Source organism: Ascaphus truei, chromosome 13, assembly GCF_040206685.1.
Source record: "Ascaphus truei isolate aAscTru1 chromosome 13, aAscTru1.hap1, whole genome shotgun sequence".
NCBI lineage: Eukaryota > Metazoa > Chordata > Amphibia > Anura > Ascaphidae > Ascaphus > Ascaphus truei.
This window is the reverse complement of record NC_134495.1, coordinates 16,012,487-16,027,687: the sequence shown is the minus strand read 5'-3', so window position 1 is coordinate 16,027,687 and position 15,201 is coordinate 16,012,487. Positions and strand designations below refer to the sequence as shown.

At 44.6% G+C, this 15,201-nt stretch overlaps 1 protein-coding gene across 1 annotated transcript in view; it reads right to left on the bottom strand.

Moving 5' to 3' along the window:
- TMEM132D (transmembrane protein 132D) overlaps window positions 1-1,885 on the bottom strand; it is a 341,293-nt gene extending 339,408 nt beyond the window's left edge. The window contains exon 1 of the mRNA XM_075568700.1: window positions 1,381-1,885. Coding sequence (XP_075424815.1) covers window positions 1,381-1,459 — 79 coding nt within the window. The 5' untranslated portion in view covers window positions 1,460-1,885. The remainder of the gene's footprint in view (window positions 1-1,380) is intronic.
- Between the last annotated feature and the right edge of the window lie 13,316 nt (window positions 1,886-15,201).

Sequence of the window (15,201 nt, the reverse complement as noted above, 5' to 3'; positions counted from 1 at the left end):
CCCAAAAAAAAAATAGTTTCTGCACTCTGCACAAATATCATTATCAGAACTCATTTGGATCACTGTACTTTTTATCCCACCAACCGTCTTCCCAATTGAAACCCTGTCTGGCGCAGGCTGCGGTGACGTTTCAGACACTGACAGCTTGGACATGAATGGAAGAAGTCTACAAATCGTGCTGTGAAATTGAAGTTGAATGAAACAAGCACACCTCTAATCCAGGAACCCAGATTAATAATCCCTGCACTATACAATATAACACAAATACAGAAACCCTGCGTTCCTTTCAAATTGGCTAGCAATTTAGTAGGGCTTTCTGTTACAGGGGTAGCTCTGAGCTCACCTAATTCTGTTTTGCTACACAATATACTGTAACACTGAGCGATCCTGTACTTGTATCATTATTCTTATGCTTGGAATCAAGGGCTAAATGTTATTTGCAACAGGAGTCTCATCTGTAGTCTAGTGCTATACTGGAGTTTAACATCACACTTATTCCCATGATCTGTTATTTATATTATCTGTTAATTATTTGATTACCACATGTATTACTACTGTGAAGCGCTATGTACATTAATGGCGCTATATAAATAAAGACATACAATACAATACACTGCTATTAATTGAAATAGTGCAGATAGATCATTTCATAGATAAAAATATGACCCTCATGAAAAAGTCAACGTTAAAACAATGAATTAACCAACTATCTGATGTTTGCAGCAAACTAATAATTAAACCTGGTAGTTGTGTTATATACCAGAGCAAACCCATATATTACAATTCTACTTGTGGCAAGCAGCACCTCAGTGGCTCTGACTGAATTGCCTGTTTATCATATATTCATATACAGTATCTAGAGAATGGATACAAATGTGATACTCAAATCAGATCCCACACATACAAAGTTAAAACAAGAAATGCATAAAAACACCTGTTTATTTTTAGAGCAACAACACGATGTATACAGTGAATGTGTTCTTGTTATATTGAAGACATGGACCACATCTCAGTAACTGCTCTTTTGCTTAATGTATTGAATATCAAATACTTGTAAACCTGAGTCATTAGGATGTGTGAAACAGTCCCTGAAAGTATTCCCTTATCAGAAACTAATTCTTCATGGTGTGCCTTTTCTGTGTCTGCTGCACATTCTCTGGTTTGGGCTATTTTTCTTGTTAATAGATTGCTGTTTTCTAACTAGATGCATCCTTTCCCAAACCAAGAGAACTTGTTGTGTTGATTTCCCCAGCAGAGCATTTGGTTCTTGTGCTGTGCTTCCAAACACGTTGCTTCTGTATTTGCTAATATAGGAACAAGCTGCGTTGCTGTTTCTTAAAGGGAGGAACTAATTGCATGAAATAACAGATTGCTTCTTACCTTTTGAAAAAGCTACTGCTAGACTGAGGACCAGAAGAAAGGAGACCTGCACCATATTCCTGCCTGCAGACCTCTGCATCCTTGGATCTTAGCTGAAGTTGCTGCCCTGACACTTAAAAGAAAATCAACTAAAGAAATCATTAAAAGCCATTCTCAACGTTGCAGTCATCAAATCGCATCAGGGGTTGTACCTTCGCAAAAGCTGATGGGTCCCCTTCATCTCCCCCTGCAGCTGATGGGGATCTGTGCTTGGGGAAAAAAAGTCAGTGCAACAACCTGCAGTTTCAGGGATGGGTTTTTACAGTGGCAAGCTCCCACGTTAAGTAGGGGGGGGGGTGTATATCCAGAAGGAAAAGGCTTTGGCTGCAGTAACAGAGAAGCGTGGTCTGATGATGCTACAACCTACAGCAGATGCCTGGTCGTCCCTCTGCCTGTGTTAGTGGAGGAGCCTCTGGACTGGGATAGATTAGTCATGCACGTTGATGCTCCAAAGTTTCCTCGCATGGAGCACAGGGCAGAAAGATCTTCCCACTGCAGGGGCGTTACTTGGACACTGTAATTGGGGCGGGCAGTATAGGATTTCCTGGCTGGTGGTGTGTGGAGAGCTGATACTAGTGTACACCCATGGTACACTGGTACACCTAAAACAAGTGCCAGTGGTTTGATACCCACGTATTCCCATAGCTAAAAAGAGGCAAGATTCACTATCCACCATACAGTAGTATACATACTTAATACATCAATGAGATATATTACAATACTCACTGTATGTTCCTAAAGAGCTATATCATATCACACCTTATTATCACACTCTGTATTTAATGCACAATCCCACGTGTCTATATTTAATGCACAGTCCCACACGCCTGTATTTAATGCACAATCCCACGTGTCTATATTTAATGCACAGTCCCACACGCCTGTATTTAATGCACAGTCCCACACGCCTGTATTTAATGCACAGTCCCACACGCCTGTATTTAGTGCGCAGTCCCACACGCCTGTATTTAATGCACAGTCCCACACGCCTGTATTTAATGCACAGTCCACACGCCTGTATTTAATGCACAGTCCCACACGCCTGTACTTAATGCACAGTCCACACGCCTGTATTTAATGCACAGTCCCACACGCCTGTATTTAATGCACAGTCCCACACGCCTGTATTTAATGCACAGTCCCACACGCCTGTATTTAATGCACAGTCCACACGCCTGTATTTAATGCACAGTCCCACACGCCTGTATTTAATGCACAGTCCCACGCGCCTGTATTTAATGCACAGTCCCACGCGCCTGTATTTAATGCACAGTCCACACGCCTGTATTTAATGCACAGTCCCACACGCCTGTATTTAATGCACAGTCCCACACGCCTGTATTTAGTGCACAGTCCCACACGCCTGTATTTAATGCACAGTCCCACACGCCTGTATTTAATGCACAGTCCACACGCCTGTATTTAATGCACAGTCCCACACGCCTGTATTTAATGCACAGTCCCACACGCCTGTATTTAGTGCACAGTCCCACACGCCTGTATTTAGTGCACAGTCCCACACGCCTGTATTTAATGCACAGTCCCACACGCCTGTATTAAGTGCACAGTCCCACACGCTTGTATTTAATGCACAGTCCCACACGCCTGTATTTAGTGCACAGTCCCACACGCCTGTATTTAATGCACAGTCCACACGCCTGTATTTAATGCACAGTCCCACACGCCTGTATTTAATGCACAGTCCCACACGCCTGTATTTAGTGCACAGTCCCACACGCCTGTATTTAGTGCACAGTCCCACACGCCTGTATTAAGTGCACAGTCCCACACGCTTGTATTTAATGCACAGTCCCACACGCCTGTATTTAGTGCACAGTCCCACACGCCTGTATTTAGTGCACGGTCCCACACGCCTGTATTTAATGCACGGTCCCACACGCTTGTATTTAATGCACGGTCCCACACGCCTGTATTTAATGCACAGTCCCACACGCCTGTATTTAGTGCACAGTCCCACACGTCTGTATTTAGTGCACAGTCCCACACGTCTGTATTTAATGCAGTCCCACACGCCTGTATTTAATGCACAGTCCCACACGCCTGTATTTAATGCACAGTCCCACACGCCTGTATTTAATGCACAGTCCCACACGCCTGTATTTAATGCACAGTCCCACACGTCTGTATTTAATGCACAGTCCCACACGCCTGTATTTAATGCACAGTCCCACACGTCTGTATTTAATGCACAGTCCCACACGCCTGTATTTAATGCACAGTCCCACATGCCTGTATTTAATGCACAGTCCCACACGCCTGTATTTAATGCACAGTCCCACACGCCTGTATTTAGTGCACAGTCCCACACGTCTGTATTTAATGCACAGTCCCACACGCCTGTATTTAATGCACAGTCCCACATGCCTGTATTTAATGCACAGTCCCACACGCCTGTATTTAATGCACAGTCCCACACTCTGTATTTAATGCACAGTCCTACACGCCTGTATTTAATGCACAGTCCCACACGCCTGTATTTCATGCACAGTCCCACACGCCTGTATTTCATGCACAGTCCCACACGCCTGTATTTCATGCACAGTCCCACACGCCTGTATTTAATGCACAGTCCCACACGCCTGTATTTAATGCACAGTCCCACACGCCTGTATTTAATGCACAGTCCCACACGTCTGTATTTAATGCACAGTCCCACACGCCTGTATTTAATGCACAGTCCCACACGCCTGTATTTAATGCACAGTCCCACACGCCTGTATTTAATGCACAGTCCCACACGCCTGTATTTAATGCACAGTCCCACACGCCTGTATTTAATGCACAGTCCCACACGCCTGTATTTAATGCACAGTCCCACACGCCTGTATTTAATGCACAGTCTCACACGCCTGTATTTAATGCACAGTCCCACACGTCTGTATTTAATGCACAAGCCACACACGCCTGTATTTAATGCACAGTCCCACACGCCTGTATTTAATGCACAGTCCCACACGCCTGTATTTAATGCACAGTCCCACACGCCTGTATTTAATGCACAGTCCCACACGCCTGTATTTAATGCACAGTCCCACACGCCTGTATTTAATGCACAGTCCCACACGCCTGGATTTAATGCACAGTCCCACACGCCTGTATTTAATGCACAGTCCCACACGCCTGTATTTAATGCACAGTCCCACACGCCTGTATTTAATGCACAGTCCCACACGCCTGGATTTAATGCACAGTCCCACACGCCTGTATTTAATGCACAGTCCCACACGCCTGTATTTAATGCACAGTCCACACGCCTGTATTTAATGCACAGTCCACACGCCTGTATTTAATGCACAGTCCCACACGCCTGTATTTAATGCACAGTCCCACACGCCTGTATTTAATGCACAGTCCCACACGCCTGGATTTAATGCACAGTCCCACACGCCTGGATTTAATGCACAGTCCCACACGCCTGTATTTAATGCACAGTCCCACACGCCTGTATTTAATGCACAGTCCCACACGCCTGTATTTAATGCACAGTCCCACACTCCTGTATTTAATGCACAGTCCCACACGCCTGTATTTAATGCACAGTCCCACACGCCTGTATTTAATGCACAGTCCCACACGCCTGTATTTAATGCACAGTCCCACACGCCTGTATTTCATGCACAGTCCCACACGCCTGTATTTCATGCACAGTCCCACACGCCTGTATTTCATGCACAGTCCCACACGCCTGTATTTCATGCACAGTCCCACACGCCTGTATTTCATGCACAGTCCCACACGCCTGTATTTCATGCACAGTCCCACACGCCTGTATTTAATGCACAGTCCCACACGCCTGTATTTAATGCACAGTCCCACACGCCTGTATTTAATGCACAGTCCCACACGCATGTATTTAATGCACAGTCCCACACGCCTGTATTTAATGCACAGTCCCACACGCCTGTATTTAATGCACAGTCCCACACGCCTGTATTTAGTGCACAGTCCCACACGCCTGTATTTAGTGCACAGTCCCACACGCCTGGATTTAGTGCACAGTCCCACACGCCTGTATTTAATGCTCAGTCCCACACGCCTGTATTTAATGCACAGTCCCACACGCCTGTATTTAATGCACAGTCCCACACGCCTGGATTTAATGCACAGTCCCACACGCCTGTATTTAATGCACAGTCCCACACGCCTGTATTTAATGCACAGTCCCACACGCCTGTATTTAATGCACAGTCCCACACGCCTGTATTTAATGCACAGTCCCACACGCCTGTATTTAATGCACAGTCCCACACGCCTGTATTTAATGCACAGTCCCACACGCCTGTATTTAATGCACAGTCCCACACGCCTGTATTTCATGCACAGTCCCACACGCCTGTATTTCATGCACAGTCCCACACGCCTGTATTTCATGCACAGTCCCACACGCCTGTATTTAATGCACAGTCCCACACGCCTGTATTTAATGCACAGTCCCACACGCCTGTATTTAATGCACAGTCCCACACGCCTGTATTTAATGCACAGTCCCACACGCCTGTATTTAATGCACAGTCCCACACGCCTGTATTTAATGCACAGTCCCACACGCCTGTATTTAATGCACAGTCCCACACGCCTGTATTTAATGCACAGTCCCACACGCCTGTATTTAATGCACAGTTCCACACGCCTGGATTTAATGCACAGTCCCACACGCCTGGATTTAATGCACAGTCCCACACGCCTGGATTTAATGCACAGTCCCACACGCCTGGATTTAATGCACAGTCCCACACGCCTGTATTTAGTGCACAGTCCCACACTCCTGGATTTAATGCACAGTCCCACACGCCTGTATTTAATGCACAGTCCCACACGCCTGTATTTAATGCACAGTCCCACACGCCTGTATTTAATGCACAGTCCCACACGCCTGGATTTAATGCACAGTCCCACACGCCTGTATTTAATGCACAGTCCCACACGCCTGTATTTAATGCACAGTCCACACGCCTGTATTTAATGCACAGTCCACACGCCTGTATTTAATGCACAGTCCCACACGCCTGTATTTAATGCACAGTCCCACACGCCTGTATTTAATGCACAGTCCCACACGCCTGGATTTAATGCACAGTCCCACACGCCTGTATTTAATGCACAGTCTCACACGCCTGTATTTAATGCACAGTCCCACACGTCTGTATTTAATGCACAAGCCACACACGCCTGTATTTAATGCACAGTCCCACACGCCTGTATTTAATGCACAGTCCCACACGCCTGTATTTAATGCACAGTCCCACACGCCTGTATTTAATGCACAGTCCCACACGCCTGTATTTAATGCACAGTCCCACACGCCTGTATTTAATGCACAGTCCCACACGCCTGGATTTAATGCACAGTCCCACACGCCTGTATTTAATGCACAGTCCCACACGCCTGTATTTAATGCACAGTCCCACACGCCTGGATTTAATGCACAGTCCCACACGCCTGGATTTAATGCACAGTCCCACACGCCTGTATTTAATGCACAGTCCCACACGCCTGTATTTAATGCACAGTCCACACGCCTGTATTTAATGCACAGTCCACACGCCTGTATTTAATGCACAGTCCCACACGCCTGTATTTAATGCACAGTCCCACACGCCTGTATTTAATGCACAGTCCCACACGCCTGGATTTAATGCACAGTCCCACACGCCTGTATTTAATGCACAGTCCCACACGCCTGTATTTAATGCACAGTCCCACACGCCTGTATTTAATGCACAGTCCCACACTCCTGTATTTAATGCACAGTCCCACACGCCTGTATTTAATGCACAGTCCCACACGCCTGTATTTAATGCACAGTCCCACACGCCTGTATTTAATGCACAGTCCCACACGCCTGTATTTCATGCACAGTCCCACACGCCTGTATTTCATGCACAGTCCCACACGCCTGTATTTCATGCACAGTCCCACACGCCTGTATTTCATGCACAGTCCCACACGCCTGTATTTCATGCACAGTCCCACACGCCTGTATTTCATGCACAGTCCCACACGCCTGTATTTAATGCACAGTCCCACACGCCTGTATTTAATGCACAGTCCCACACGCCTGTATTTAATGCACAGTCCCACACGCCTGTATTTAATGCACAGTCCCACACGCATGTATTTAATGCACAGTCCCACACGCCTGTATTTAATGCACAGTCCCACACGCCTGTATTTAATGCACAGTCCCACACGCCTGTATTTAGTGCACAGTCCCACACGCCTGTATTTAGTGCACAGTCCCACACGCCTGGATTTAGTGCACAGTCCCACACGCCTGTATTTAATGCTCAGTCCCACACGCCTGTATTTAATGCACAGTCCCACACGCCTGTATTTAATGCACAGTCCCACACGCCTGGATTTAATGCACAGTCCCACACGCCTGTATTTAATGCACAGTCCCACACGCCTGTATTTAATGCACAGTCCCACACGCCTGTATTTAATGCACAGTCCCACACGCCTGTATTTAATGCACAGTCCCACACGCCTGTATTTAATGCACAGTCCCACACGCCTGTATTTAATGCACAGTCCCACACGCCTGTATTTAATGCACAGTCCCACACGCCTGTATTTCATGCACAGTCCCACACGCCTGTATTTCATGCACAGTCCCACACGCCTGTATTTCATGCACAGTCCCACACGCCTGTATTTCATGCACAGTCCCACACGCCTGTATTTAATGCACAGTCCCACACGCCTGTATTTAATGCACAGTCCCACACGCCTGTATTTAATGCACAGTCCCACACGCCTGTATTTAATGCACAGTCCCACACGCCTGTATTTAATGCACAGTCCCACACGCCTGTATTTAATGCACAGTCCCACACGCCTGTATTTAATGCACAGTCCCACACGCCTGTATTTAATGCACAGTTCCACACGCCTGTATTTAATGCACAGTCCCACACGCCTGGATTTAATGCACAGTCCCACACGCCTGGATTTAATGCACAGTCCCACACGCCTGGATTTAATGCACAGTCCCACACGCCTGTATTTAGTGCACAGTCCCACACTCCTGGATTTAATGCACAGTCCCACACGCCTGTATTTAATGCTCAGTCCCACACGCCTGTATTTAATGCACAGTCCCACACGCCTGGATTTAATGCACAGTCCCACACGCCTGGATTTAATGCACAGTCCCACACGCCTGGATTTAATGCACAGTCCCACACGCCTGGATTTAATGCACAGTCCCACACGCCTGGATTTAATGCACAGTCCCACACGCCTGGATTTAATGCACAGTCCCACACGCCTGTATTAGGAAGTAATAAACTTGTGAACAGTATTTTGTATGTAAAGGGCAGGCAGTGTCTCAGTTCCTTATACAGTATATGTGGGTCCCTAATACATGTTTCTAATGTAAGAAGCATTTCTAAAGTGACAGTCCCCTTCCCCTTCTTATAGGCTCTGGCTCTTGAGCCCCGCCCTCTCTCTAGCAGTACACCAATTGTATCTAGTAACTGCCCAGTCAATCATATTCCAGGACTACATTGCCCACAATGCTGTGCAAGAGCTGAATTAAATAACTCTGAGCAAACGATCGATTACAGGAGAACGGATCGAACTGCAGTTTAGCTAATCACTTGTCAGTGTGCAGATTGTATTGATGCACATATTGAATGGGGAAAAAAAATATATATATATATATATATATTTTTTTTTAAACAGCAGCTTGAACTGCAGCTTTAATAGGCTGTGGGCTCCGCAGCCTGCTTCTCACTTTATGTCACTGGACATTTCCTGGGTGAAGATGCTGTTAGCTGAAATACCACAAGACGACCTGTCACTTCCCCCTGCGCAGTGTTGGGCCCTGGGCATGGGACAGTGTCAGCCAGGAGAACCCGCACAGCTTGGAGCCTGACACGTGCCACTCTGTGATTGGCTGGGGCTGTGCACGGGACTTACAGGCACCGCCTCTGCTAAATGCAAAAGGTGCACGCAGTGGGAGGAGTTATGGACTTCCTGTCACTGAGGAGCCGGTGCGGAAGTCAGGCACAGAGACTGAGATGATGTTAATAAGTTATAATAAACTCCTAATTTATCTTATAAAATAATTTAGGCGTTTTTAAGGGCGAGTGACACTCACAAGAGACAGTCTCTCTTGTTAGGGGGTCAGTCTTTGCTCATTGGCGGCAGTCTCATGTTAGTGGGGGTCTGTCTAGTCTTTGCTCATTGGAGGCAGTCTCTCTTCTTAGGGGCGGTCAGTATAATCTTTGCTTATTGGAAGCAGTCTCTCTTGTTAGGGGGGGTCAGTCTTTGCTCATTGGAGGCAGACTCTCTTGTTACGGGGGTCAGTCTAATCTTTGCTCATTCGAGGCATTCTCTGTTGTTGGGGGGTCATTCTTTGCTCATTGGAGGCACTCTTGTTAGATGGGTCAGTCTTTGCTTATTGGAGGCAGTCTCTCTTGTTAGGGAGGTCAGTCTTTGCTCATTGGAGGCAGTCTCTCTTGTTACGGGGGTAAGTCTTTGCTCATTGGAGGCAGTCTCTCTTGTTAGGGGGGGTCAGTCTTTGCTCATTGGAGGCAGACTCTCTTGTTAGGGGGGGTCAGTCTAATCTTTGCTCATTCGAGGCATTCTCTGTTGTTGGGGGGTGATTCTTTGCTCATTGGAGGCACTCTTGTTAGATGGGTCAGTCTTTGCTTATTGGAGGCAGTCTCTCTTGTTAGGGGGGTCAGTCTTTGCTTATTGGAGGCAGTCTCTCTTGTTAGATGGGTCAGTCTTTGCTCATTGGAGGCAGTCTCTCTTGTTACGGGGGTAATTCTTTGCTCATTGGAGGCAGACTCTCTTGTTAGGGGGGTCAGTCTAATCTTTGCTCATTGGAGGCACTCTCTCTTGTTGGGGGGTCATTCTTTGCTCATTGGAGGCAGTCTCTCTTGTTAGGAGGCGGTCAGGTTTTGCTCACTGGGGGCAGTCTCTTATTAAATGTAATAAAGGAAAAAAAGAGCGTGCACAGCCTCCCAAGGTGTATTATATTGTAATACATTGTATTGCAAAAATGAGCATATAAAAAAAAAGAGATGAATGAATATCACACACGAAATTCAATCAAAAAAGTCAATAAAAACGCTCTTCTGGGAAGGAGTATTATTTCATATTATAAAAACACAGGAATTTACCTTAGTTAAATTCTATTATTCAAACCCACTCTGCCAATTATTTACCCAAGTGATTTTCCCAACTACAGTCTGCTCTGTGTATCGAGAGGAACGTGTGCGCTGGCGCAGTTGTTTAAAAAAAAATAACTGAAACCTTTTTCCGTCTGAAACTCAACCTATTTATGACGTGATTTCCACTGTCTTACAACTTTGTGTATTCTGTGCTAGACTTGCGTTACCTTTAAGGTGACGGGGAACAACAAAGATTTAAGTTATAAAACAATATGTATTTGTACGGTTTTAAGTCATTGATAAGACTTCTGTTGCAAGGCCGTGGAATAAACAGCGTGGGAAAGAGGAAGTTAAAGTTAAAGCTAAAGACAAAAGTGGTTTGGGCAACAGTTTTATGTAACAATTTTTGGAAATTCAAAAATGTGAAATGTCTACCTGGGAAGTCTATGCAAAGAGGTTTCCATAGATGTATAACATGACAGGGTAGCAAAAAGTTGGTGGATAAAGAGATCATGACAGACAGACCCTTGTAAATTATATATAAATAACCACAAACGTCTTCCTGACTGCGGCTTTCTAAACACCTATTAATTCCTTTGTTTCAGAGTTCTTACCTTTACTCATTTTTTGTTGGTAAATCCTATATATGCAAATGAATGCTTCTCATGAAATATCACATTTCTCTTAAGTTCATGGGCCAAATATATCTGATGCATTCAAGACCAGATCTGTTACAAATCAGTCAAATTATACTCGCTATCAATCTAAATACTTCATTTTTGCCCAGTTTTATAAGTAAAATACACACGGTGACATTTTATATGTTAACATAGGCCAAGATCCACAAAGCTTTGTTTTGTGGCATTAGCCTGACATATGTGACATTAACACTGTGTATCTTCCAAAGAGAGTAACATAACTCGTGCCATGTTTTATCCCATAAAGAGCAGTGTTAACTATAATTGATGTTGGTGATAAGGACATACATGAGGCCTTATCATAACATTGCATATCCGAAAGTGTGTTAAGATTAACACTGGTGCTTAATGTCACTTTGTTTTAAGCTATAAACCCCAAAACCTTCACATGGTAAGCACATGAGCCCACAATGGTGCACTCATATCAAATATAATAATAATAATAATAATAATAATAATAATAATTCATGTAATCAATTACAAAAAAGCATAAGACATTGCATATCCCAAAATGTGTACCTATTAAAAACATCTAAATGTTCAAAGCCTATGTGAGGTAATGACCTGAACAGGTGGGGTCCATAAAGTTACCACATACATTCACTATCGATCCCTGCGGATCATCAATCTAAATAGTGAATATAGCAATATAGACCTGAGATATGACCCAACGTAGATGTAGTCTCTGTAATCACAAATCTCTTCTGAGAAGTTTGTTGTACAGATGCAGTCAGTGGCAAATATTCATCAGTCGAATGGTGCCCTTAGATATTGACTGTTATTAAATCGATCACAACTATATCATCACATATGTATGTTCCCGAAAAGGAGTGTTCCTCCCAGGAAGCGTAGCGTATTAATACTCACTCATTGGCAGTACTTAATTTTCAATAAAGAAACATTTTTGGTCAGTGCATGAATCATTGAAACACTTGTGCACAATGTTATAATTCAAACGTAGTCCTTACTGCATATATAGCAGCCTAAGCAGCTCTTCCTTTAAGATGTGTGTGTATACACCGTTTTTAATATGTATTTCCAGTGACTTTCCCTAACTATTTCATTGCTCTTCATAATTACCTCCTTCAAGTTTTACCTAAACTTGGCAGTATTTGTTCTTTATCCAGACTCCGAAATTGTGCTTTTGCAGTTTCTGAATAGGTGTAATGACACAAGCATAATTTAAATAAAATAAAAATAATGCCGGCAATTACACTATCTCCTTTCCTCTCTGCCCATTTAAGCAAATGCCCCATTTTGGGGCCTGGATAAGAGTAACTATACGACTGGCATAATGTCACATTATTGAATGGTGGCACAATGTTATGATACAATAACGTGATGTTAAGCCTATGCAAATTAGATGTAGTATGGATGTTGTTTTTACATATAATTAGTAAAGTTTATGCATACCATGTTTATTAACTTAGGAAATTTAACGTACGATCCTGTTTGTAAAATTGTCCTTTACTCCAACTCAGTATGGACCTTCCCCTTCACTCGGATAGACCCTCTCGAGAGGTCATCAACCCTCTAAAGTGCTGTATCAGGAAAAGAAACGAGCGCTCGGAGGATCAAGTAAACAGGTCAGAACACAAGCTCTTTACTTTCTCCCGTTTATTTCATGTATACAGACAGATTATATAGTCAAGCTAGCAAAACAAGCTGACGTGCAGAACTTGCTTCCAATATTTTGGCATTATCTCCTTGTCTACAGAATTCGGAGAAACTGACACAGGATAATGAGAAATGACGTACTGTATGTATGTAAGTACGTATGTGTTCAGACTTTCTGTTCAGACTTCAAGGACTGTCATCTGACTACATTCCAGGCCCTTAGCCAACATAGATAGGGCATATGTGGGGCTGTACAGAAATGTCAGGTTACCCGTCCCGATTTAAAAGAGCTTTGTAAATCTAGTCCATAGTGTATGGGTTGTCGACAGCACACAAAAGCATAATGGGGTTTTTTTTTTTGTTTTTTTTTTTCAATTAAAAGACTTGCAAAAGTTCAAGGATGTGTTCATTTCCAGGATGAAAATTGTTAGTGGGCAGTAGCTTTTTGTGTAGCCGCTGACAGAAATTATATATTTCTCCTTTTGCCAAGTACAATTGCTTTCACATCAGCCAGTCACACAAGGATTACTTCTCTGCAATGACTTGAAAAGAAGACCTTTTTTTGTGTTCCACAGTCATTTGTAATTGAAAAAGCCAATGAGGGTTATTCATTCAACTGAGAGAGTGCTGATTGGGACACTATTGCACCGGAACTCCCATCAATTTGAGTTTTTGTGTGACAGTGCCCCGACCAACAGTGTCGCCGTTTAATGAATAAACCCCAATACTGTGATAACTGGGTGGAGCATTGCCACTAACCCATTGCCCCACTCGTTATGTAACTCTGCCACATTTCTTGTGGAATTACTCTTACTGTTTTCTTTAATTTGTTTTATCTAGCACCATCCAGGTATACATCGCGTTACAATTTACCGCCATTCTCTCTCTTCTTTTTAACATATAACCGATGCATGGCCACTCTCTGTGACTCCCCACGTGGATCAATATACTGTAAGTACAAATATAGGAGAAAGCATCTGTCGTCTAAATATAGCACAGGTTGAACTTGATGGACGGATGTATTTTTTTTCAACCTGCTCTACTATGTAACTTACTGTGTCGATGTTCCTGTTTATGTTTGTCTCCCACTTAACCACTGGGATTGTTTGTCAGTGAGGATGCTCCCATACATGTTATGCCTTCATGTGTAAAACACTTCCGTTAATGAGCACCCTTATTGAGCTTCTGTGTATGCAGTGTTTCTATTTCATTTTGTAAATTAAGTGCACTACAGTATTTGTGCTGTACAGGTAGTCCTCGGTTATCCAACACAATGCGTTACTCAAAATGGCGTTGGATAGTGAAACGTCTTAAAGCTAAACACGTTTTCCCATAGGAACACTGTTTAAATGAAAGGTTCCGTTCCTGAAGGCATTTTTAATGCTAAAATACACCAAATATTTTACTCAGGCTATAATTTATGCAGCACACACATCTACTATATATTTCTGAAAGTGTCCTATGTGTCCGGGTCTGTATGTGTCTCCCTGTGTCCCTCCCTGTGTCCCTAGCGGCAATCCCATTGGACCTGCCTCAGGCCAATGACATTGCTCCCTTGGCCCACCCGCCCCCGCACACCTCACACCACTGACTCAGCCCAATGAGATTGCTCCCTTGGCCCCACACCCGCCCCCGCACACCTCTCATTGGCCTGCGCCCAACACACCAACACCACTGCCACACTCTCCCAGCCCTCACTCACCTTTGGGAATGCGTCACAGCACTTAAACCTCAGTTCTCTGGGAGATTTGGTAACGCTTCACAGCACCTAACCCTCATTGCTCTGGGAGACGACGCTCTCACCTCTCAACCACAACAACTGCGGAATCAGGTACAGACTCTTAGCTATATATATATTCTTTTCACCACTGCAACACTACCCACCCTCACACAACACCGCACGCTCACCCCACCTCCACACAACGCACCATCACGGAACACACACCACCTGTTAACAACCACCCCCCCCACCAATGCACACCACAAAGCACGCCACACCTCTCCCAGTAGGGCCTCACACATCACCTTAACACTCCTGCAACATCAATGCTTCACTATATGACATAGCACTCATTCCATTCTAATACACCTCCTCACACATGTCTGCTTTATGCACCACAAATAAACACCTCCAGGGACCACACATCTCGACTTCACCCTGCTGCCACATCCGTGTTTCAATCTACACAACAAGCCCTCCTGCATACCGCCCCCCCCCAACCCCCTCCCCTAACACTCCCGTCGCACGGATGCCCCCCCCACACCCCCCTTCCAAACACACACACCATCCCGTAGCTCCCATCACAACCCCTCCTGCA